The sequence below is a fragment of the Heterodontus francisci genome, chromosome 47 (assembly GCF_036365525.1).
Source record: "Heterodontus francisci isolate sHetFra1 chromosome 47, sHetFra1.hap1, whole genome shotgun sequence".
NCBI classification, from domain to species: domain Eukaryota; kingdom Metazoa; phylum Chordata; class Chondrichthyes; order Heterodontiformes; family Heterodontidae; genus Heterodontus; species Heterodontus francisci.
In genome coordinates this window covers 19,130,367-19,154,383 of record NC_090417.1, presented here as the reverse complement: position 1 = coordinate 19,154,383, position 24,017 = coordinate 19,130,367, and the positions used below count along the sequence as shown (strand labels likewise).

The 24,017-nt window shown below is 52.7% G+C and overlaps 1 protein-coding gene across 8 annotated transcripts in view; it reads right to left on the bottom strand.

Moving 5' to 3' along the window:
* kansl3 (KAT8 regulatory NSL complex subunit 3) overlaps window positions 1-24,017 on the bottom strand; it is a 65,454-nt gene that overhangs the window by 33,284 nt on the left and 8,153 nt on the right. For 7 of the 8 annotated variants that reach the window (XR_010971145.1, XR_010971146.1, XM_068023227.1 and 4 more), the window contains 5 exons: window positions 22,825-22,896; window positions 21,840-21,914; window positions 17,069-17,226; window positions 14,321-14,384; window positions 5,176-5,373 (listed from right to left, as the gene is read on the bottom strand). Coding sequence is in view for 6 of the 8 variants with exons in the window: in XM_068023227.1 (XP_067879328.1) it covers window positions 5,176-5,373; window positions 14,321-14,384; window positions 17,069-17,226; window positions 21,840-21,914; window positions 22,825-22,896 (567 nt within the window). In the remaining 2 variants the exon portion in view is untranslated. The remainder of the gene's footprint in view (window positions 1-5,175; window positions 5,374-14,320; window positions 14,385-17,068; window positions 17,227-21,839; window positions 21,915-22,824; window positions 22,897-24,017) is intronic. The other variant, XM_068023224.1, reaches the window with a different exon arrangement.

Sequence of the window (24,017 nt, the reverse complement as noted above, 5' to 3'; positions counted from 1 at the left end):
CTCCGACCTCGCAGCGCTCCTTCAGTACCGCCTCTCCGACCCCGCATCGCTCCTTCAGTACCGCCTCTCCGACCCCGCGGCGCTCCCTCAGTAGCGCCTCTCCGACCCCGCGGCGCTCCCTCAGTAGCGCCACTCCGACCCCGCGGCGCTCCCTCAGTACCGCCTCTCCGACCCCGCGGCGCTCCCTCAGTACCGCCTCTCCGACCCCGCGGCGTTCCCTCAGTACCGTCCCTCCGACCCCGCAGCGTTCCCTCAGTACCGCCCCTCCGGCCCCGCAGCGCTCCTTCAGTACCGCCCCTCCGACCCCGCAGCGCTACTTCAGTACCGCCCCTCTGACCCCGCACCGTTCCCTCTGTACCGCCCCTCCGGCCCCGCAGCGCTCCCTCAGTACCGCCCCTCCGACCCCGCGGCGTTCCCTCAGTACCGCCTCTCCGACCCAGCGGCGCTCCCTCAGTACCGCCCCTCCGACCTCGCAGCGCTCCTTCAGTACCGCCTCTCCGACCCCGCATCGCTCCTTCAGTACCGCCTCTCCGACCCCGCGGCGCTCCCTCAGTAGCGCCTCTCCGACCCCGCGGCGCTCCCTCAGTAGCGCCACTCCGACCCCGCGGCGCTCCCTCAGTACCGCCTCTCCGACCCCGCGGCGCTCCCTCAGTACCGCCTCTCCGACCCCGCGGCGTTCCCTCAGTACCGCCCCTCCGACCCCGCAGCATTCCCTCTGTACCGTCCCCGCACCATTCCCTCTGTACCGCCTCTCCGGCCCAGCGGCGCTCCCTCAGTACCGCCTCTCCGACCCCGCAGCGCTCCTTCAGACCGCTTCTCCGACCCCACGGCGCTCCCTCAGTACCGCCCCACCGAACCAAGCAGCGCTTCTCCAGTACCGCCCCTCCAACCCCGCGGCGTTCCCTCAGTATCGCCCCTCCGACCCCGCGGCGTTCCCTCAGCACCGTCCCTCCGACCCCGCAGCGTTCCCTCTGTACCGCCTCACCAACCCCGCAGCGCTCCCTCAGTACCGCCCCTCCGACCCCGCACCGTTCCCTCTGTACCGCCCCTCCGACCCCGCAGCGCTCCCTCAGTACCGCCCCTACGAACCAAGCAGCGCTTCTCCAGTACCGCCCCTCCGACCCCGCGGCGTTCCCTCAGTATCGCCCCTCCGACCCCGCATCGCTCCTTCAGTAGCGCCTCTCCGACCCCGCGGCGTTCCCTCAGTACCGCCCCTCCGACCCCGCACCGTTACCTCTGTACCGTCCCTCCGACCCCGCACCGTTCCCTCTGTACCGTCCCTCCGACCCCGCACCGTTCCCTCAGTACCGCCCCTCCGACCCCGCAGCGCTCCTTCAGTACCGCCTATCCGACCCCGCATCGCTCCTTCAGTACCGCCTCTCCGACCCCGCGGCGCTCCCTCAGTACCGCCACTCCGACCCCGCATCGCTCCTTCAGTACCGCCTCTCCGACCCAGCGGCGCTCCCTCAGTACCGCCTCTCCGACCCAGCGGCGCTCCATCAGTACCGCCCCTCCGACCTCGCAGCGCTCCTTCAGTACCGCCTCTCCGACCCCGCATCGCTCCTTCAGTACCGCCTCTCCGACCCCGCATCGCTCCCTCAGTAGCGCCTCTCCGACCCCGCATCGCTCCCTCAGTAGCGCCTCTCCGACCCCGCGGCGCTCCTTCAGTACCGCCACTCCGACCCCGCGGCGCTCCCTCAGTACCGCCTCTCCGACCCCGCGGCGCTCCTCATTACCGCCCCTCCGACCCCGCAGCATTCCCTCTGTACCGTCCCCGCACCATACCCTCTGTACCGCCCCTCCGGCCCAGCGGCGCTCCCTCAGTACCGCCTCTCCGACCCCGCAGCGCTCCTTCAGACCGCTTCTCCGACCCCACGGCGCTCCCTCAGTACCGCCCCACCGAACCAAGCAGCGCTTCTCCAGTACCGCCCCTCCAACCCCGCGGCGTTCCCTCAGTATCGCCCCTCCGACCCCGCGGCGTTCCCTCAGTACCGCCCCTCCGACCCCGCGGCGTTCCCTCAGTACCGCCCCTCCGACCCCGCGGCGTTCCCTCAGTACCGCCCCTCCGACCCCGCGGCGTTCCCTCAGTACCGCCCCTCTGACCCCGCGGCGTTCCCTCAGCACCGTCCCTCCGACCCCGCAGCGTTCCCTCAGTACCGCCCCTCCGACCCCGCACCGTTCCCTCTGTACCGCCCCTCCGACACAGCGGCGCTCCCTCAGTACCGCCCCTCCGAACCAAGCAGCGCTTCTCCAGTACCGTCCCTCCGACCCCGCGGCGTTCCCTCAGTACCGTCCCTCCGACCCAGCGGCGCTCCCTCAGTACCGTACCTCCGACCCCGCACCGCTCCCTCAGTACCGTACCTCCGACCCCGCACCGTTCCCTCAGTACCGCCCCTCCGACCCAGCGGTGCTCCCTCAGTACCGCCCCTCCGACCCCGCATCGCTCCTTCAGTACCGCCCCTCCGACCCCGCACCGTTCCCTCAGTACCGCCCCTCTGACCCAGCGGCGCTCCCTCAGTACCGCCTCTCCGACACCGCGGCGCTCCTTCAGTACCGCTTCTCCGACCCCGCGGCGCTCCCTCAGTACCGCCCCACCGAACCAAGCAGCGCTTCTCCAGTACCGCCCCTCCGATCCCGCGGCGTTCCCTCAGTATTGCCCCTCCGACCCCGCGGCGTTCCCTCAGTACCGCCCCTCCGACCCCGTGGCGTTCCCTCAGTACCGCCCCTCCGACCCCGCGGCGTTCCCTCAGCACCGTCCCTCCGACCCCGCAGCGTTCCCTCAGCACCGTCCCTCCGAACCCACAGCGTTGCCTCTGTACCGTCCCTCCGACCCCGCACCGTTCCCTCTGTACCGCCCCTCCGACACAGCGGCGCTCCCTCAGTACCGCCCCTCCGAACCAAGCGCTTCTCCAGTACCGCCCCTCCGACCCCGCGGCGTTCCCTCAGTATCAACCCTCCGACCCCGCATCGCTCCATCAGTACCGCCTCTCCGACCCCGTGGCGTTCCCTCAGTACCGCCTCTCCGACCCCGCGGCGCTCCCTCAGTACCGCCTCTCCGACCCCGCGGTGTTCCCTCAGTACCGTACCTCCGACCCCGCGGCGTTCCCTCTGACCCCGCACTGTTCCCTCAGTACCGCCTCTCCGACCCCGCAGCGCTCCCTCAGTCACGCCCCTCCGACCCCACGGCGCTCCTTCAGTACCGCCTCTCCGACCCCGCGGCGTTCCCTCAGTACCGCCTCTCCGACCCCGCGGCGTTCCCTCAGTACCGTCCCTCCGACCCCGCAGCGTTCCCTCTGTACCGTCCATCCGACCCCGCATCGCTCCCTCAGTATCGTCCCTCCGACCCCGCAGCGTTCCCTCTGTACCGTCCCTCCGACCCCGCACCGTTCCCTCTGTACCGCCCCTCCGACACAGCGGCGCTCCCTCAGTACCGCCTCTCCGACCCCGCGGCGCTCCCTCAGTACCGCCCCTCCGAACCAAGCAGCGCTTCTCCAGTACCGCCCCTCCGACGTTCCCTCAGTATCGCCCCTCCGACCCCGCATCGCTCCTTCAGTACCGCCTCTCCGACCCCGCGGCGTTCCCTCAGACCGCCTCTCCAACCCCGCGGCGCTCCCTCAGTACCGCCTCTCCGACCCCGCGGTGTTCCCTCAGTACCGTACCTCCGACCCCGCAGCGTTCCCTCTGTACCGTCCCTCCGACCCCGCACCGTTCCCTCAGTACCACCTCTCCGACCCAGCGGCGCTCCCTCAGTACTGCCCCTCCGACCCCGCAGCGCTCCTTCAGTACCGCCTCTCCGACCCCGCATCGCTCCTTAAGTACCGCCCCTCCGACCCCGCGGCGCTCCTTCAGTACCGCCTCTCCGACCCCGCGGCGTTCCCTCAGTACCGCCTCTCCGACCCCGCGGCGCTCCCTCAGTACCGCCTCTCCGACCCCGCGGCGTTCCCTCAGTACCGTCCCTCCGACCCCGCAGCGTTCCCTCTGTACCGCCCCTCCGACCCAGCAGCGCTCCCTCAGTACCGCCTCTCCGACCCCGCGGTGCTCCTTCAGTACCGCCTCTCCGACCCTGCATCGCTCCTTCAGTACCGCCCCTCCGACCCCGCAGCGCTCCCTCAGTACCGCCCCTCCGACCCCGCAGCGCTCCCTGAGTACCGCCTCTCCGACACTGTGGCCCTCCCTCAGTACTGACCATCTGACAGTGAGGCACTCCCTCAATACTTACCCTCCGAGACTGTGGCGCTCCCTCAGTACCGGCCCTCCGACAATGCGGCACACCCTCAGTACTGACCATCTGACAGTGAGGCACTCCCTCAGTACTGAAATGGGAGTGTGTGCCGGATTATGTGAAGTCTGTAGAGCAGTTCTTAAACCAATGACCTGCTGTCCCAGAGCTAAGTGTTGTCCAATGAGCCACTGTTGATAGTGATGTGTCCGTACACACGCACTGATATGCAGCGAAACACGGCCTTGCTCCCCTCCCTGTCCAAAGGGCAGTGCAGCAAATCAGCACGGGAGCTAAGCTCAACCATCACAGCGTAGTCAAGGGAATAAACCCTGGGATCTTCCTGATTGGCACAGGGCTATCATGGAGCTGGCAAAATACTTCCTGTAGAAATAATTAACATACTGCTGGTATAGCAATCCCTGCTGTACTATACTCAATATACAACCCACAATTCTCAGGTCCTGCCCTCCCAATTCTAATGCAGTGTCTATGCCACCTTCCATTCCTACCCAATTCCTCTACAAACAGCTGTGCCACACTGATTGGCAACAACATGAAATAAGTTAAATAAGTCCACTGAACAACAGCTTGCACTGAAGGAGACGACATTCAAGCAGGTGCCCAAAACTTTCGTCCAAGTGGTCACTTTTCAGGAGACTCTGAAAAGTGAAGGGAGTGCCGCAGAGGTTTAGGGAGGAAATCCAGAGATTCGGGCCCAGGCAGCTGAGGGCACGGCCACCTGCGGAGTGAAGAAAATCAGGAATACGCACAAGGCTAGAATAGGAGGAGCGAAAGAGATAGGGAGGGTTGTAGGTCAGGAGGAGGTTACAGAGATAGAAGGGGTGAGGCCATGGAGGAATCTGAATTTTAAAATGGAGACGTTGACAGACCAGAAGCCAATGCAGGTCAAGGAGCAGATGGGTGATGGGTGAATGCAGTGATAACGAATTTACCTCAGAACCAGAGGGAGAGGCAGGGACTCGGCTGAAGGGAGACGTGGGGCGACTACTTCGTTCCGGCAGCTCAAAAGCCAAGTCCCTGCGTGCATCCCGACATCTCCTCTTCTTCTCTGCATCCACATCCTTTGCTTCAGCCCCCGACTGTGATTCAGTCTTGGTTAGGACACCAGTGAGGAAATCGCCAATTTCATCCTGAGGTTAAAAGATCCACAAGGGCTGTCAATAACTTCTCATTACACATGGTCATCGGAGCACCAGCCTGGGAGGGAGGGAGGGATCAGATACAACCTCTGGTGGGAGCGTGGGGGCGGGAAGGGACCCAAATAGTTTAATTTCATCATAATCTGTGTGGGCTACATAAGAAATCAAGTGTGTCATGTGTGGATCGAGGGCGTGAGTGATGACAGTCAATGCACAAAGTGTGTGACAGTGATCGTGCCTGTGACTGCCCACACAAGTATGACAGCACAAGCATAACAACAATTGAAGAGTGACAGTAACAGCGCATGTACGCCAGCGCGCAGCTGACGGTCGGAGTGGACCTGTCTGAGTGGGGGAGGGGGGGGGTGCGTCAGTTGTTTTGAACACTGGAGTTTTTATCATTATGTTTTAAAAATTGGGATTTTTGACAGGTTCAAGGAGTTCGTAATGTCAGGTAACCTCGTACCACTCTGCAGAAGGAGAAGACACAAGTTTTGGCTACCAAAAGTGCATAAATCCCTAGGCCCAGATGAGATGTATCCCAGGCTGTTATAGAACCTAGAACAGTACAGCACAGTACAGGCCCTTCGGCCCACGATGTTGTGCCGAACCTTTAACCTACTCTAAGATCAAACTAACTACCTACCCTTCATTCTACTGTCATCCATGTACCTATCCAAGAGTCGCTTAAATGCCCCTAATGTATCTGCTTCTACTACCACCGCTGGCAGCGCATTCCACGCACCCACCACTCTCTGTGTAAAGAACCTACCTCTGACATCTCCCCGAAACCTTCCTCCAATCACCTTAAAATTATGCCCCCTGGTGATAGCCCTTTCCATCCTGGGAAAAAGTCTCTGGCTATCCACTCTATCTATGCCTCTCATCATCTTGTACCCCTCTATCAAGTCACCTCTCATCCTTCTTCGCTCCAATGAGAAAAGCCCTAGCTCCCTCAATCTTTCTTCGTAGGACATGCCCTCCAGTCCAGGCAGCATCCTGGTAAATCTCCTCTGCACCCTCTCTAAAGCTTCCACATCCTCCCTATAATGAGGCGACCAGAACTGAACACAATATTCCAAGCGTGGTCGAACCAGGGCCTTATAGAGCTGCAGCATAACCTCGCGGCTCTGAAATTCAATCCCCGTTAATGAAAGCCAACACACCATATGCCTTCTTAACAACCCTATCAACTTGGGTGGCAACTTTGAGCGATCTATGGACATAGACCCCAAGATCCCTCTGTTCCTCCACACTACCAAGAATCCTGTCTTTAAGCCTGTATTCCACATTCAAATTCGACCTTCCAAAATGAATCACTTCACACTTTTCCAGGTTGAACTCCATCTGCCACTTCTCAGCCCAGCTCTGCATCCTGTCAATGTCCCGTTGCAACCTACAACAGCCTTCCACACTATCCACAACTCCAGCAACCTTCGTGTCATCGGCAAACTTGCTAACCCAGCCTTCCACTTCCTCATCCAAGTCATTTATAAAAATCACAAAGAGCAGAGGTCCCAGAACAGATCCTTGTGGAACACCACTGGTCACCGAGCTCCAGGCTGAATACTTTCCATCTACTACCACCCTCTGACTTCTATGGGCCAGCCAATTTTGTATCCAGACAGCCAACTTTCCCTGAATCCCATGCCTCCTTACTTTCTGAATGAGCCTACCATGGGGAACCTTATCAAACGCCTTGCTAAAATCCATATACACCACATCCACTGCTCTTCCTTCATCAATGTGTTTTGTCACATCTTCAAAGAATTCAATAAGGCTTGTGAGGCATGACCTGCCCCTCACAAAGCCATGCTGACTGTCTCTAATCAAACTATGCTTTTCCAAATAATCATAAATCCTGTCTCTCAGAATCCTCTCCAATAATTTGCCCACTACCGACCTAAGACTGACTGGTCTATAATACCCAGGGTTATCCCTATTCCCTTTCTTGAACAAGGGAACAACATTTGCCACCCTCCAATCATCCGGTACTACTCCAGTGGACAGTGAGGAAGCAAAGATCATCGCCAAAGGCGCAGCAATCTCTTCCCTCGCTTCCCGTAATATCCTTGGGTATATCCCGTCTGGCCCCGGGGACTTATCTGTCCTCATATCATTCAAAATTTCCAGCACATCCTCCCTCTTATCCTCAACCTGTTCGAGCATATCAGCCTGTTCCAGCATATCAGCCTGTTCCATGCTGTCCTCACAAACGACCAGGTCCCTCTCACTAGTGAATACTGAAGCAAAGTATTCATTTAGGACCTCCCCTACCTCCTCCGACTCCAGGCACAAGTTCCCTCCACTGTCCCTGATTGGCCCTACCCTCACTCTGTCCATCTTCTTGTTCCTCAAGTGTAGAACGCCTTGGGATTTTCCTTAATCCTACCCGCCAAGACTTTTTCATGTCCCCTTCTAGCTTTCCCAAGTCCATTCTTCAGTTCCTTCCTGGCTACCTTGTGACCCTCTAGAGCCCTGTCTGATCCTTGCTTCCTCAACCTTAAGTAAGCTTCCTTCTTCCTCTTGACTAGCTGTTCCACATCTCTCGTCATCTAAGGTTCCTTCACCCTACCATCCCTTCCCTGCCTCATCGGGACAAAACTATCCAGCAGTCGCAGCAAGTGCTCCCGAAACAACCTCCACATTTCTGTCGTGCATTTCCCTGAGAACATCTGTTCCCAATTTCTGCTCCCCAGTTCCTGCCTAATAGCATTGTAATTCCCCCTCCCCCAATTAAATATTTTCCCATCCCGTCTGCTCCTGTCCCTCTCCATGACTATAGTAAAGGTCAGGGAGTTGTGATCACTATCACCGAAATGCTCTCCCACCGAGAGATCTGCCACCTGGCCTGGTTCGTTGCCAAGCACCAAGTCCAACATAGCCTCCCCTCTAGTCGGCCTATCTACATATTGAGTCAGGAAACCTTCCTGGACACACCTGACAAAAACTGCTCCATCCAAACTATTTGCACTAAGGAGGTTCCAATCAATATTAGGGAAGTTGAAGTCACCCACGACAACAACCCTGTTACTTCTGCACCTTTCCAAAATCTGCCTCCCAATCTGTTCCTCCGTGTCTCTGTTGCTATTGAGGGGTCTATAGAAAACTCCCAACAAAGTGACTGCTCCTTTCCTGTTTCTGACTTCCACCCATAATGATTCAGTAGACAAACCCTCCTCGACGACCTCCCTTTCTGCAGCTGTGATACTATCCCTGATTAGCAATGCCACTCCCCCACCTCTTTTACCTCCCTTCCTATTCCTTTTGAAACATCTAAACCCCGGAACATCCAACATCCATTCCTGCCCCTGTGATATCCACGTCTCCGTAATGGCCACAACATCGTAGCTCCAAGTACTGATCCATGCTCTAAGTTCATCACCCTTATTCCTGACACTTCTTGCGTTAAAATAGACACACTTCAACCCATCATACTGGCTGCAACTTTGCCCTGTCAACTGTCTAACCTTCCTCGCAGACTCTCTGCACTCGGTATCTGCCTGTTCAACAGCGACCCCATCCACTGATCCGTGGCTCCGGTTCCCATCCCCCTGCCAAACTAGTTTAAACCCTCCCGAAGAGCTCTAGCAAACCTCCCGCCCAGGATATTGGTGCCCCTCCAGTTCAGATGCAACCCGTCCTTCTTATACAGGTCCCACCTTCCCCAGAAGGTTTCCCAATGATCCACATATCTGAAGCCCTCCCTCCTACACCAGTTCTGTAGCCACGTGTTCAGCTGCACTCGCTCCCTGTTTCTCGCCTCACTAGCACGTGGCACCGGTAACAATCCTGAGATTACTACTCTGCTCGTCCCACCTTTTAGCTTCCAACCTAACTCCCTATATTCGCTTTTCAGGTCCTCATTCCTTTTCCTAGCTATGTCATTGGTACCGATATGTACCACGACCTCTGGCAGCTCCCTTTCCCCCTTAAGAAACCTGTGGACTCGATCCGAAACATCCCTGACCCTGGCACCTGGGAGGCAACATACCATCCGGGAGTCTCATTCGCGACCACAGAATCTCCTGTCTGTTCCTCTAACCATTGAATCTCCTATCTCTGGCCACAGGAGAGGTACCAGAGGTCTGGAGGACAGCGAATGTGGTACCATTATTCAAGAAGGGTAGGAGGGATAGACCAGATAATTACAGGCCGGTGAACCTAACATCAGTGGTTGGGAAAAATTCTGAAGGACAGGATTAATCTCCACTTGGAGAGGCAGGGATTAATCAGGGTTAGTCAATGCGGCTTTGTCAGGGGGAGATCGTGTCTAACTAACTTGATCGAATTTTTCGAGGAGGTGACTAGATGTGTCGATGAGGGTAAAGCAGTAGATGTAGTAATCACAAACATCAGTAAGGCTTTTGATAAGGTCCCGCATGGGAGATTGGTTAAGAAGCTAAGAGCCCATGGAATCCAGGGCAATTTGGCAAATTGGATCCAAAATTGGCTTAGTGGAAGGAGGCAGAGGGTGATGGTCGAGGGTTGTTTTTGCGATTGGAAGCCTGTGACCAGTGGTGTACCGCAGGGATTAGTGCTGGGACCCTTGCTGTTTGTAGTGTGCATTCAACGATTTAGACGTGAATACAGGAGGTATGATCAATAAGTTCGCAGATGACACGATAATTGGTGGTGTCGTAAATAGTGAGGAGGAAAGCCTTAGATTACAGGACGATATAGATGGGCTGGTAAGATGGGCGGAGCTGTGGCAAATGGGAGTTAATCTTGAGAAGTGTGAGGTGATGCATTTTGGGAGGACTAACAAGGCAAGGGAATATACAATGGATGGTAGGAAGTACAGAGGGTCAGAGGGACCTTGGTGTACTTGTCCATAGATCACTGAAGGCAGCAGCACAGGTAGATAAGGCGGTTAGGAAGGCATATGGGATACTTACCTTTATTATCCCAGTCACAGGATATAAGAACAGGGAGGTTATGATGGAGCTGTATAAAACGCTAGTTAGGCCACAGCTGGTGTACTGTGTACAGTTCTGAGCACCACACTATAGGAAGGATGTGACTGCACTGGAGAGGGTGCAGAGGAGATTCACCAGGATGTTGCCTGGGCTGGAACATTTCAGCTATTAAGAGAGACTGGATCGGCTAGGGCTGTTTGCCTTCGAGCAGCGACGGCTGAGGGGGGACCTGACTGAGGTATACAAAATTAGGAGGGGCATAGATAGGGGAAATAGGAAGAAACTTTTTCCCTTCGCGGAGGGGTCAATAACCAGGGGGCACAGAATAAGGTAAGGGGCAGGAGGTTTAGAGGGAATTTGAGGAAAAAATGTTGTCACCCAGAGGGTGGTTGGAATCTGCAACACACTGCCTGATGGGGTGGTAGAGGCAGGAACCCTCACAACATTTAAGTAGTATTTAGATGAGCACTTGAAACGCCATAGCATACAAGGCTACAGGCTAAGTGCTGGAAAATGGGATTAGAACAGACAGGTGCTTTACGGCCGGCACAGCTACAATGAGTCGAAGGGCCTGTTTCTGTGCTGTATAACTCAATGACTCTATGACCATTACAGAGAACTCAGATGAAAGACTTTCTTTTGAAAAGCAGAGACTGCAGGGCTAACACCCGAAAAATGGCTTTCACCTGAGCAGACTTTCGGGTCGTAAAACATAGAGTCAGTAATCTGGAAGATTTAACTGTACCAGGCAGCTGTTAACACCTGGGAAGAATGGATGTCTCAAGTGCCTCTGTGAAAACCAGAATGTGGACTCAGCATTTTGGAGCAGTACAATAAGCTATTGAGTTTTGAGTCCAGATGATTTTAACAGATTTTCTGAAGGCAGATGGGCTCTAAGGAAAAAAAACTAGCGGTGGCAGCCTCAAGGCAGGCTGTAAGAAAGGAAGACAACCATTAGTGGCAGCTCAAGCACGAGAGAGTGAGAGAGACACACAGACACAGACAGAGTGTGGGAACACCTGCTCCTGGAAGGTAGATAAGTCCCCAGGACCTGATGGGATCTACCCTAGAATACTGAGGAGGCAAGGGAAGAAATTGCTGGGGCCTTGACAGAAATCTTTGCATCCTCATTGGCTACAGGCGAGGTCCCAGAGGACTGGAGAATAGCCAATGTTGTTCCTTTGTTTAAGAAGGGTGGCAAGGATAATCCAGGAAATTATAGGCCGGTGAGCCTTACGTCAGTGGGAGGGAAATTATTAGAGAGGATTTTTTGGGACAGGATTTACTCCCATTTGGAAACAAACAAACTTATTAGCGAGAGACAGCATGGTTTTGTGAAGGGGAGGTTGTGTCTTACTAATTTGATTGAGTTTTTTGAGGAAGTGACGAAGATGATTGATGAGGGAAGGGCGGTGGATGTTGTCGATATGGACTTTAGTAAAGCCTTTGACAAGGTCTCGCATGGCAGACTGGTGCAAAAGGTGAAGTCACACGGGATCAGAGGTGAGCTGGCAAGATGGATACAGAACTGGCTTGGTCACAGAAGACAGAGGGTAACAGTGGGTGGGTGCTTTCGTCTGAATGGAGGGATGTGACTAGTGGTGTTCCGCAGGGATCAGTGCTGGGACCTTTGCTGTTTGTAGTACATATAAATGATTTGGAGGAAAATGTAGCTGGTCTGATCAGTAAGTTTGCGGACGATACAAAGGTTGGTGGAGTTGCGGATAATGATGAGGATTGTCAGAGGATACAGCAGGATATAGATCGGTTGGAGTCTTGGGCGGAGAAATGGCAGATAGAGTTTAATCCGGACAAATTTGAGGTAATGCATTTTGGAAGGTATAATGCAGTTGGGAGGTATACAGTAAATGGCAGAACCCTTAGGAGTATTGACAGGCAGAGAGATCTGGGCGTACAGGTCCACAGGTCACTGAAAGTGGCAACGCAGGTGGATAAGGTAGTCAAGAAGGCATTCGGCATGCTTGCCTTCATCAGTCGTGGCATAGAGTATAAAAATTGGCAAGTCATGCTGCAGCTGTACAGAACTTTAGTTAGGCCACACTTAGAATATTGCGTGCAATTCTGGTCGCCACACTACCAGAAGGACGTGGAGGCTTTGGAGAGGGTATAGAAGAGGTTTACCAGGATCTTGCCTGGTCTGGAGGGCATTAGCTATGAGGAGAGGTTGGATAAACTCGGATTGTTTTCACTGGAACGACGGAGGTGGAGGGGCGACATGATAGAGGTTTACAAAGTTATGAGCGGCATGGACAGAGTGGATAGTCAGAAGCTTTTGCCCAGGGTGGAAGAGTCAGTTACTAGGGGACATAGGTTTAAGGTGCGAGGGGCAAAGTTTAGAGGGGATGTGCGAGGCAAGTTTTTTTTACACAGAGGGTGGTGAGTGCCTGGAACTTGCTGCCAGGGGAGGTGGTGGAAGCAGATACGATAGCGACGTTTAAGAGACATCTTGACAAATCTATGAATAGGAAGGGAATAGAGGGATATGGGCCCCGGAAGTGCAGAAGGTGTTAAGTTTCGGCGGGCATCAAGATCGGTGCAGGCTTGGAGGACCGAATGGCCTGTTCCTGTGCTCTTCTTTGGAAGCCAGTTCCAGCAAAAGGCTGCCAAGACCTGAACACGTTTTGAAAGTCGAAACTCGCAGATAAGTAAAAGACCAGTAGGATCACCAGGAATCACCTTATTCAAGGATGTTCAGACCGGAAGTGCTCGGAGAAGTGAGCGGAGAGGAGTGAGATTTTTGATAAGGTCTTGGAGAACCAACCCAGTGCAACTGGGAGCAGTTTGAGAATTTTGGGCGGCACAGTGGCTCGCACCGCAGCCTCACAGCTCCAGCGACCCGGGTTCAATTCTGGGTACTGTCTGTGTGGAGTTTGCAAGTTCTCCCTGTGTTTGCATGTGTTTTCTCCGGGTGCTCCAGTTTCCTCCCACATGCCAAAAGACTTGCAGGTTGATAGGTAAATTGGCCGTTATAAATCGCCCCTAGTATAGGTAGGTGGTAGGGAAATATAGGGACAGGTGGGGATGTGGTAGGAATATGGGATTCGTGTAGGATTAGTATAAATGGGTGGTTGATGGTCGGCACAGACTCGGTGGGCCGAAGGGCCTGTTTCAGTGCTGTATCTCAAACTAAAAAAACTAAAATTTTAACCGCAAAGGATTTCACCATTAAAAAGGACTATATAACCTTTAAGTGCGGTGTCGTGTTTTCAAGTATTTTTTTAATTAGTAAAATCTTTCTTTGAAACCTGCGATATCAACTACTTGCAAAGTATGATTTAGTTCATGGGGACGTCTTTCAGTTCAGTTGTAATAATACAAGTCTTGAAACATGACATCTTTTCATGCAATGCTTAAAACTGGCCTGGGGGTTCATATCTCGTCTTTTTCACGTTAACGGGCTGACTGAGGTTGCAACACAGTCCATGTGGGGAATTTTATGTTCTCCCCACAGCAGGTTTGGAGTTGGCGAGAGCAGAAAATCTGGTGGGCTGGCGGTGGGGGACAGGTTTCCTGTTCAAAGGCACTTAGCGCCTGAACGAGGGACCGGGCATCAGGAAGTGGCGAACCCCCCTATCCTGCTGCCGACCTTCCTCCCACCCTGACAAACCAGAGGACTGGGTCCTGCGATGATCCTCGGCCTCCAGGACAATCACCTCCAGCAGCAGTCACTGCCTCTGCGGTGGCGCTCCAGCTGCTGGCCTTTGATTGGCCGGCAGCTCGCCCGGTGACAGGGGTCCTAAATCCTACGGAAGGCCCGCCACTGTCCAGTTAAGTGCCTGATTGGCAGTAAATACGGTGACCCTTCCGGTATTGCGCCAACGTGGCGATCTCAGCGTCAGTTGCCCCCGATGCCGAGACCCCTGCAGCCAGCAAATAATTCCCATATGTGGGTGACAGGCTGAGTGTGACAGTCGACATGTGGCTGACAGTGAGTGCATCCGTCCACACAAGTGGCAATGAGAGTCAGCGAACCACATTCCCTATGTTAGTCAGAGTACCTGGATACACCTGTCCACCATGCTCTGCGTCAGACCCTCCATCTTCTTCTTCGCTTTGCTGATCCTGCAGTGAAGAAACACCATGAGTTTTCTACAGTCCAAATTCACCCTCCGTGCACCCCCTTCCCTTCCCATCCTACCACACCAACCACCACTTCCAAGTACACCATCCTCTTCCCAGGCTGCTCTCCACCTGGGTTCAAGATGGCAGGAACATCGCATGGGCCCTTCCTGTTCTTCTGTGTGGGACTTCGTACATCTCATGATACCGAAGTGAAATCACGCAGCTGCAGAGCAGTGACAGGGGAATGTGAAGGCTCCTGACATGCTAGAGCCTGCAGAGAGAAACTCTGTGGGAATAGGCTGTCACACAGCATTGTATAAATGAGCAGGAGTGACTCAACAAGTTAATGTAGCAAACAGCAGGCCAGAAACTCCTCCACTCTTTTTCAGGTCTGACCTGCGTTAATTCATGTAAATAGGTGACGGGAAGGCAGTGAGTTGGTTTATGGAGGGTAAGATGTATCAGTGTTGGGGGGGTTTTGGTGGAGGAATTAGCTCAGAAATCCTTAACTGGTATTCTGCAATCTCTCCCTGTGTCAACTCGAGCACGGTTGAGCTCTGCTGGGATCTATTACTAAGGAATGGAGTAATCCCTTCACTAACGCTCTGCAAACAGCAGAGAGCAGGAAGGACCAAGGGCTTGAATTTGTATGGCATTTTACACGACGTCAGGATTGTCCAAAGCACTTTACAGACAAGAAGGTACCTGTGAAGTGTGGTCACTGTTGTAATATAGGAAATACAGCAATTTACAGAGAGCAAGCTGACAAATGACCATCTGGGATCTTTTGCATCGATCTCAGAGGGCAGATGGATTCGCAGTCTCACCGAAAAAACAAAGCATCGCCGACAATGCAGCACTCTCTCAGCCCTGACCCTCCGACATTGCAGAGCACCCTCAGTACTGAGCCTTTGACAGTGTGGTGCATCCTCAGGACTGATACCCCGACAGTGCAGCACCCCCTCAGCTCTGACCCGCAAACAATGTGGGCACTCCCTCAGTACTGACCCTCTGACAGTGAGGTGGATCCTCAGGACTGATACCCCGACATTGCAGCACTCTCTCAGCTCTGACCCTCAAACAATGCGGGGTGCTCCCTCAGTACTGCCCCTCAAACAATGCGGGGTGCTCCCTCAGTACTGCCCCTCAAACTATGCGGGGTGCTCCCTCAGTACTGCCCCTCAAACTATGCGGGGTGCTCCCTCAGCCCTGCCCCTCAAACAATGCGGGGTGCTCCCTCAGTACTGCCCCTCTGACAATGTGGGGTGCTCCCTCAGTACTGCCCCTCTGACAATGTGGGGCGCTCCTTCAGTACTGACCCTCCGACAGTGCAGCACTCCCTTCCCTTGACCCTCAGACAGTGCAGTGCACCCTCAGTGCCGACCCTCCGACAGTGTAGCGCTTTCTCAGCACCGACCCTCCGACAGAACAGCACTCCATCAGCCCTGACCCTCCGACAGTGCAGCGCTCTCTCAGCACTGACCCTCCGACAGAACAGCACTCCCTCAGCCCTGACCCTACGACAGTGCAGCGCTCTCTCAGCACTGACCCTCCGACAGAACAGCACTCCCTCAGCCCTGACCCTCCGACAGAACAGCACTCCCTCAGCCCTGACCCTCCGACAGTGCAGTGCTCCCTCAGCCCCGACCCTCCAACAGTGCAATGCTCTCTCAGAAATGCATTGGGAACATGAGCCCGTATTATTTGCTTAAATATTTTCAGCAGGCACTCGATACAGGATCTTTGGACTTGGGGACAAGTGCTCCAACTAAGCCACCTGTCATGCAGGCCCCCAACTGCCAAGAATGAGGCACATAATTTCGTCACATGGACATGAAACTTAAAACTGTTGCTGGGAAGAGGGCCTATCAGAAGAAATTGCCAGGCCCCTCGCCGCCTCGACCTTTTTTTGCACACTAGCAGACAGTATTGAAACAAAGGAACTGGTAACTGCTCCCCCAATACACAATAGACGTGGTGAAACCAGCTTAGCCCCATGACTAACTGGCTGTTGGAGTACTCGGAACCTGAACTTGCCACAGTGAATTTGAACCTGGACTGGAAAAGACCTCTCTTGGCTGGCAAGCCGCCGCCTCTTTCCTGTCTGCTCATCTCTTTCTCCGCAGTTTGGAATCCATTGAAGACACAGGAACTCCAAGAGAGAAAAGTCTCCAACAGCGAACAAGGTTTAAAAAGAATACTGGGCCCCAACGAAAAGCAAGAATTACCTACAAGCGAGAACTACCTACAAAAGGACTACTGTGAGCTTTAAGCACAGTAACAAGAAACTCTCCTGATATTGCCTCAAACTTCTCTACTTAAGTTTTTCTTCTGCTCTTTTCTGTCTCTATTTGCATGTGCGTATCGCATATTCATGCTAGCGTGGGGCGCGACGTGTGTCCGTAGGCATTAACCGAAATAGAGTTGAAGTTTAAGTTTTAATAAATTTCACTGGTCTGCTTAATATCTAAGAAGGCCTGTTTGTGTACATTTCTTTGCCTTATAATTGGTAAGTGGTGAACAAGGATTCACCAAGAGGGAGCTCAAAACACGGTGTGTTTAAAAATTAAACCCAGTTACACTAAGACCAGGTGAAGGCTGAAAGAGACCCCGAGACACCTTTCTCACCTGGCTGTAACACACTGAAAGGGACGAGATGTTCAGGGTTCAAGCTGTGCGAGTACCTGAGATTGTCGTCTGCGCCTCCAACTATCACCATACTATTTTCTGCTCGCAGCTTCTCCCGGAAATCCTCAATGGCGTCAGTGTTGCACTGCACTGAGTTTTGCCCAATTACAAATAAGACAGGGGTCTTCATATCCAGCAACGGGTCATCAACATCCTGAAGGGGAAAGACCTGACTTTGAACATCACAGTAGCAAACCGGACGTTAGTCCTCAAACATTCCATCAATCATTAAATATAGCTCCCCATTGGGGAATGGAGGGGCTGTTGTGTCTTCAACTCCCTCATCCCCAAGCTCTGGAATTCAAAGCAACAGCAGTAGACAGTTTAGCCCCTCAAGCCTGTGCTAATTTGACTATCCTGTCTGTTCCCCTTCATGGCTTAAAAGTGCCATTCAAGCACCCTTTAACCTCCTAAATGCCAGAGAATGCAAACCTAGTTTACTTAATCGCTCTCTTAATTGAACCCTTGGGAGTCGTGCTATCATTTTGGTAAATCTACACTGCACTCCCTCCAAGGCCAATATATCTTTCCTAAAGTGTGGGGCCTAGAACTGCTCCAAATACTTCAGGTGTGGGCAAACCAAGGCTTTGTATAGCTGAAGCATGACTTCTGCCCTCTTGTATTTTCATCCTCTAAAACTACAGGCCAGTATTACATTAGAATTTTGATTACTTTCGGTACCTGCTCATGACATTTTATTGATCTATGTACCTGGACCCCAGTCTCTTTGGACCTCCACTGTTTCCAACCTTTCACCATTTCGAAAGTACTTAGTTCTATCCTTTTCACATCCCAAGTGGATGGCCTCACACTTGCCTACATTGAAATCCATTTGCCAATTTTGTCCACTCATTCAATCTCTTGTAATGTTATGCTTCCATCTACAATGCTGCCTATCTTTGTGTCATTGGCAAATTTGTACACGTGCCTTTTTAGCCCATCATCTAAGGTGTGAACAAATAGAGTCAGCATTTGAAGCCCCATCACAGATCCTTGCACGGCACCACTAGTCACACCCTGCCAATGAGAGAACTTGCCAATTATACCGAGACTCTGTCTCCTGCAACTCAGCCAATCTCATAGCCATGTCAAGATTTTGCCTTCAATTCCATGAGCTTCAATGTTTAGCTAACAATCACTTAATCAGGATTTTATCAAATGCCTTCTGGAACTCCATATAAATAATATCCACAGACATTCCCCTCTCCACTACTTAAACCACCTCTTCAAAAAATTCAATCTGATTGGTCAAGAATGACCGAACCTTGAAAAATTGAAGCTGCTTCTTACTGATCAGCTGAAAAATTTCAAGATGTTGAGACCCCATCTTTAATTATAGACTCTATTAATGTCCAATGACAGATATTGGGCTAATTTCCTACAATTCACCGGTTTTGCTCTCTTAAATAGTGGACTGACATGCACAATTTTCAAAACCAAAACAACTGTTCCAAAAACCAAGAGAACTTTTCAAGTTTATAGTTACGGCATCTGCAATGATCCCACCTGCTTCCTGAGATGGAAACCACCTGTCCAAATATCTCCTTCAGTGGCTCAGTGCTGATTGTGTTTGTTAAATAGTCCTGTGATGCACCTTGGTACATTTAATGACGGTAGTTGCAATATAAGTTCAAGTTGTTTTTGTTGAAAAACATCTGTCCTGGCTGTGACTGGGACAGCCTGGGTACACAGCAGCAGTGCCAGCTGCAACACTGCATACACCCAGCAAACAGAACCCAGAAATAACAGGGGCAGCAGCACCACAAATACTCATGTACAGGATTTCTCCACCTCCAACACTGCAGTCACCAGCTCAAACTGGGGTTCATCGCCACTCAGCTGCACCCAGTTTTCTCAGTGCACTGACTGCGGGAAACCGATCCATCAACTGTGCTTTTCCCCACGTTTGGGAATATTGAGATCCTGCTCAAATACTCCCTGCCGAGGCTGGGAAAGGCCGAGTTCTTGCTCAAATACTGTATAGAATATCTGACAGGGCTAAATGCTGACTTTCCACAGACTGATGCAATGAAAATCTACTGGAGTTAATGGTCCGACTTCAAAGATTGAAATATTCTCAATTCCCACCTTGCCCAATAGGGAGTCACAGCACAGAACTGTCCTAATGTTTGACTAATGAAACATGATACTCAGAGAGCCATAGTGATGGCTGTCGTTATAAAGAGAACTCACACTGACGTAATAAGCAGTACTACGCTCTGACAGTGTACAGTGTATCTAACCCCATGCTGTACCTGCCCTGGCAGTGTTTGATGGGGACAGTGTAGAGCCTGCAGGCCAGGATCCATCCAGCCAAAGATTAACACCCGGCCTGCGGATGTAACCGTACTCAGCTGTTCCTCCTCCTCGCCATGAAGTTTTGGCCCGCGGCCGTTTGCTCCAGCTTCAGGAATGAGAAATTTCTTACAGCCCAAAGATTTCTATGACTAACAATCGGCCACCCCTGCTGTTTTCAGTGAAAGTGCTGGGAAATGTAGCCCCCCTGCACCCCAAATCCCTATGAACAAAACCGTAAACCAGATTAAGTGAGGGTGAGCCCAAGGCTTGCGGCCTAGACCTGACGAGAGAGGGGGGGGGAAGAGAGAGCCACAGAGAGAGAGGGCAGTGAGCCGGGGGTGGGGCAGGGGGTGGTGCAAAGAAAGCCAGAGAGAGAGGGGGCAAAGAGACCCAGAGACGGAGGAAGGGGGCAGATAGCGCCAGGGAGAGGGAAGAGATAAGAGACAGCCAGAGAGAGAGACACAAGATAGAGAGACAGACAGATACAGACAGACAGAGAGAGAGAGAGAGAGAGAGAGAGAGAGAGAGAGAGAGAGAGACAGACAGACACACAAAGACAGGGGGAGAGGGAGTGGGGGAGGGAGAGAGAGAGAGACTGGCAGAGACACACAGATACAGAGGGAGAGACAGAGACGGGGAGAGAGAAAGCTATCATGATCACTCCTGACAGATGGACATCTACCTGGAATACTCTCCATCGCTACAACTGCGCAGGCGGACATTGATGACATGTGCACGCAAAAACAATTCCAACTCTCCCACAAAATCAGTTTCAACATAGCAAATTAATACATTAGTCTTCGAATGATCATTAGTAAAATAAATTTCTGAAGCTTTTCTCCTTCGGAAATTAGCTCACTGGCCCCTATGTAGGACAAAATTTGTAATGTGGCCCCCCATGCGAAAAGGCTGGACACCCCTGGTATAGACGGAGCTTTACTCGGTATCTAACCCTGTGCTGTACCTGCCCTGAGAATGGTCAATGGGACATGGTAGAGGGAGCTTTCCTGTCCATATTGAGCCTCGCTAAGACCACACCTGGAGTATTGTGCACAGTTTTGGTCTCCTTACCAAAGGAAAGATATGTGTGCCACAAAGGGAGTGCAAAGCAGGTTCACAAGACTGATTCCTGGAACGGCAGAAGTGTCCTAGGAGGAGAGACTGAGGAGACTGGGCCTGTATTCTCTAGAGTTTAGAAGAATGAGAGGCGATCTCATTAAAGCATACAAAATTCTGACAGGGCTCAACGGGTTTGGTGCAGGAAGGATGTTTCTTCTGGCTGGAGATATCCAGAACCAGAGCACACAGTCTCAGAATAAGAGGTAGGACATTTCGCACTGAGATGAGGAAGAATTTGTTCACTCAGAGGGTGGTGAATCTTTGGAATTCTCCAGCCTAAAGGGCTAAGGAGGCTAAATCACTGAGTATGTTCAAACCAGAGATCGATCGATTCCTAAATATTGAAGATATCGGGGGATACAGGGATAGTGCAGGAAAATGGCATTGAGGTTGAAGATCAGCCATGATCTAGTTGAATTGTGGTGCAGGCTTGAGGGGCCGAATGGCCTACTCCAGCTCCCAGTTCCTACATGTCTAACCTACGCTGTACCTGTCCTGGGAGTGTTTGAAAGGGACAGTGTAGAGGGAGCTTTACTCTGTATTTAACCCCATGCTGTATCTGTCCTGGGAGTGTTTAAAAGGGACAGTGTAGAGGGAGCTTTACTCTGTATTTAACCCCGTGCTGTGTATCTGTCCTGGGAGTGTTTGAAAGGGACAGTGTAGAGGGAGCTTTACTCTGTATTTAACCCCGTGCTGTGTATCTGTCCTGGGAGTGTTTGAAAGGGACAGTGTAGAGGGAGCTTTACTCTGTATTTAACCCCATGCTGTATCTGTCCTGGGAGTGTTTGAAAGGGACAGTGTAGAGGGAGCTTTACTCTGTATTTAACCCCGTGCTGTGTATCTGTCCTGGGAGTGTTTGAAAGGGACAGTGTAGAGGGAGCTTTACTCTGTATTTAACCCCGTGCTGTGTATCTGTCCTGGGAGTGTTTGAAAGGGACAGTGTAGAGGGAGCTTTACTCTGTATTTAACCCCATGCTGTATCTGTCCTGGGAGTGTTTGAAAGGGACAGTGTAGAGGGAGCTTTACTCTGTATTTAACCCCGTGCTGTGTATCTGTCCTGGGAGTGTTTGAAAGGGACAGTGTAGAGGGAGCTTTACTCTGTATTTAACCCCGTGCTGTGTATCTGTCCTGGGAGTGTTTGAAAGGGACAGTGTAGAGGGAGCTTTACTCTGTATTCAACCCCGTGCTGTATCTGGCCTGGGAGTGTTTGACGGGGAGAGTGTAGAGGGAGCTTCACTCTGTATTTAAGCCATGCTTTGCGAGTAATTCTTGAAATAAACTTTCATGTTCCAACATCAACATTTATACCAAAAATTCTCCATTTAAATAAAATGAAAATGTGACCCTTACTCCTCTTGGTCCTTCAACAGTGAGCAGAGGGAAGCCGAGACAGACAACAGCTGAGACAAACTCCATCACCGAGACCTGCACAGAAACACACCAACTGGTAACTTTACTGCATGTTTCTTATCACAATGACTACACTTCAAACAAGTACTTCAGTGGCAGTCGAGTGTTTTGGGATGTCCTGAGCTCGTGAAAAACGCTACGTAAAAGCAAAAAAAACTTTACAAACACATAATCTGGTGGACAGACTACTTTCGCTGTTTACATGGGTGTTCCTTAACAGTATCATAGATTCAGGCAGACAGAAACAGCACTTCCTAGAAAATAAATGCGAGTGCTCTGATCACCATCAGTGCACATGGGTGGCAGGACGAAGAGAGAAAAACAGCCAGGATGTCCTGTGATTCGTGTTGGAAGATGAAAGTAGCGAATGACTCCCTCAGGATGGCCCCATGACACAATACAGGCGTAGGCCAAAATGGCCACCTTTTTTTTTTAGATCAGAGGGCTGATTGCTCACACAGCCAGGCTCCAGTAGGCACTCAGTCAGAGGTATTCTGAACTGCAGCATTTCCTGTGTGGACGATGCACCAAAACATCAGGGTTAAAGTGCAGAGTTCACCCCAGGCCCGTAACAATGTACTGCCGTCAGTCATAGAACACAGCTTGAACCTGTTCACATTACCCCCAGACTCTGGATTATTGCTTGCTCAGCTATTGCTCCTCTGGGAGACTCCTGTTCCCACTTTTTTTCAGTTACTGTGACTTTGCTCCTTGTCCAGAATCACTTCAGTTCTTGCTTCGTGTTGTTTGCCCTGTTCTGAATTTCTGTGATGTTTCTCCCTGTGACAATGCTGAATAAATCCGAGTTGCTCCTGGCGTTTAATTTGGGACAAGTTGTCAGAGTCCAGAGATGGGTGACTAGCCTGGAGTCTATGAACAACTGAACGACTAAAACCCAATAACAAGCCTAACCAGAACTCCTTACGTGGCAAGCAACAAGGGCTCCGACATTCCAACCGATCAGCACAATTGGTCTGCTCGCAAAGTGCGTCTGCAGCTGAAAGAGAGAGTCTGGGGTTACAATCCGCACGGTAAAACAGCATCCTCAGTGAAACCAACATTCACACCAGCCTGCTGTCTCATATCCCAACCAGCCTCAGAGTGTTAAGGAGGCAGATTCAGTTGCGGTTTTTACAAATCAGCGGAGTAAGCACCATAAGAACAAAAAACTGCCGTACTCCAGGTAAAGAGCAGGACATGGTACATTTGTTTTTGCAGGGAGCCGGCATGGACACGAGAGGCTGAAAGGCCTCCTTCTGTGTTGTCACCATTCTATGATTACACTGAAGGCTTCGGTCTGCAGTCCCTTCCCCAATCCCAGGTTTATATCACAGAGCGTGTCCCAGCTAACACAAGTCAAGAGTCCATCAAGCCAACGAAGGTGCACGAGAGAGAGAGAGAGAACCATTTCGGGAAACTGAAAGACTGGGGGTGGAGGGCAGATGGAGAGGAGTGGGGGGGGGGGGGAGGGAGGGAGAGAGAGAAGTGGGGGGGGAGAGAGAGAAGTGGGGGGGGAGAGAGAGAAGTGGGGGGGGGGAGAGAGAGAAGTGGGGGGGGAGAGAGAGAAGTGGGGGGGGAGAGAGAGAAGTGGGGGGGGAGAGAGAGAAGTGGGGGGGAGAGAGAGAAGTGGGGGGGGAGAGAGAGAAGTGGGGGGGGAGAGAGAGAAGTGGGGGGGGAGAGAGAGAAGTGGGGGGGGAGAGAGAGAAGTGGGGGGGGGAGAGAGAGAAGTGGGGGGGGAGAGAGAGAAGTGGGGGGGAGAGAGAGAAGTGGGGGGGAGAGAGAGAAGTGGGGGGGGAGAGAGAGAAGTGGGGGGGGAGAGAGAGAAGTGGGGGGGAGGGAGGGAGAGAGAGAAGTGGGGGGGGGGGAAGAGAGAGAAGTGAGGGGGGGAGGGAGGGAGAGAGAGATGTGGGGGGAGGGAGAGAGAGAGACGAGTGGGGGGGAGGGAGGGAGAGAGAGAGAGTAGTGGGGGGGAGGGAGGGAGGGAGAAAGAGTAGTGGGGGGGAGGGAGGGAGGGAGAGAGAGTAGTAGGGGGGGAGGGAGGGACAGAGAGTAGTGGGGGGGGAGGGAGGGAGAGAGAGTAGTGGGGGGGAGGGAGGGAGAGAGAGTAGTGGGGGGGGA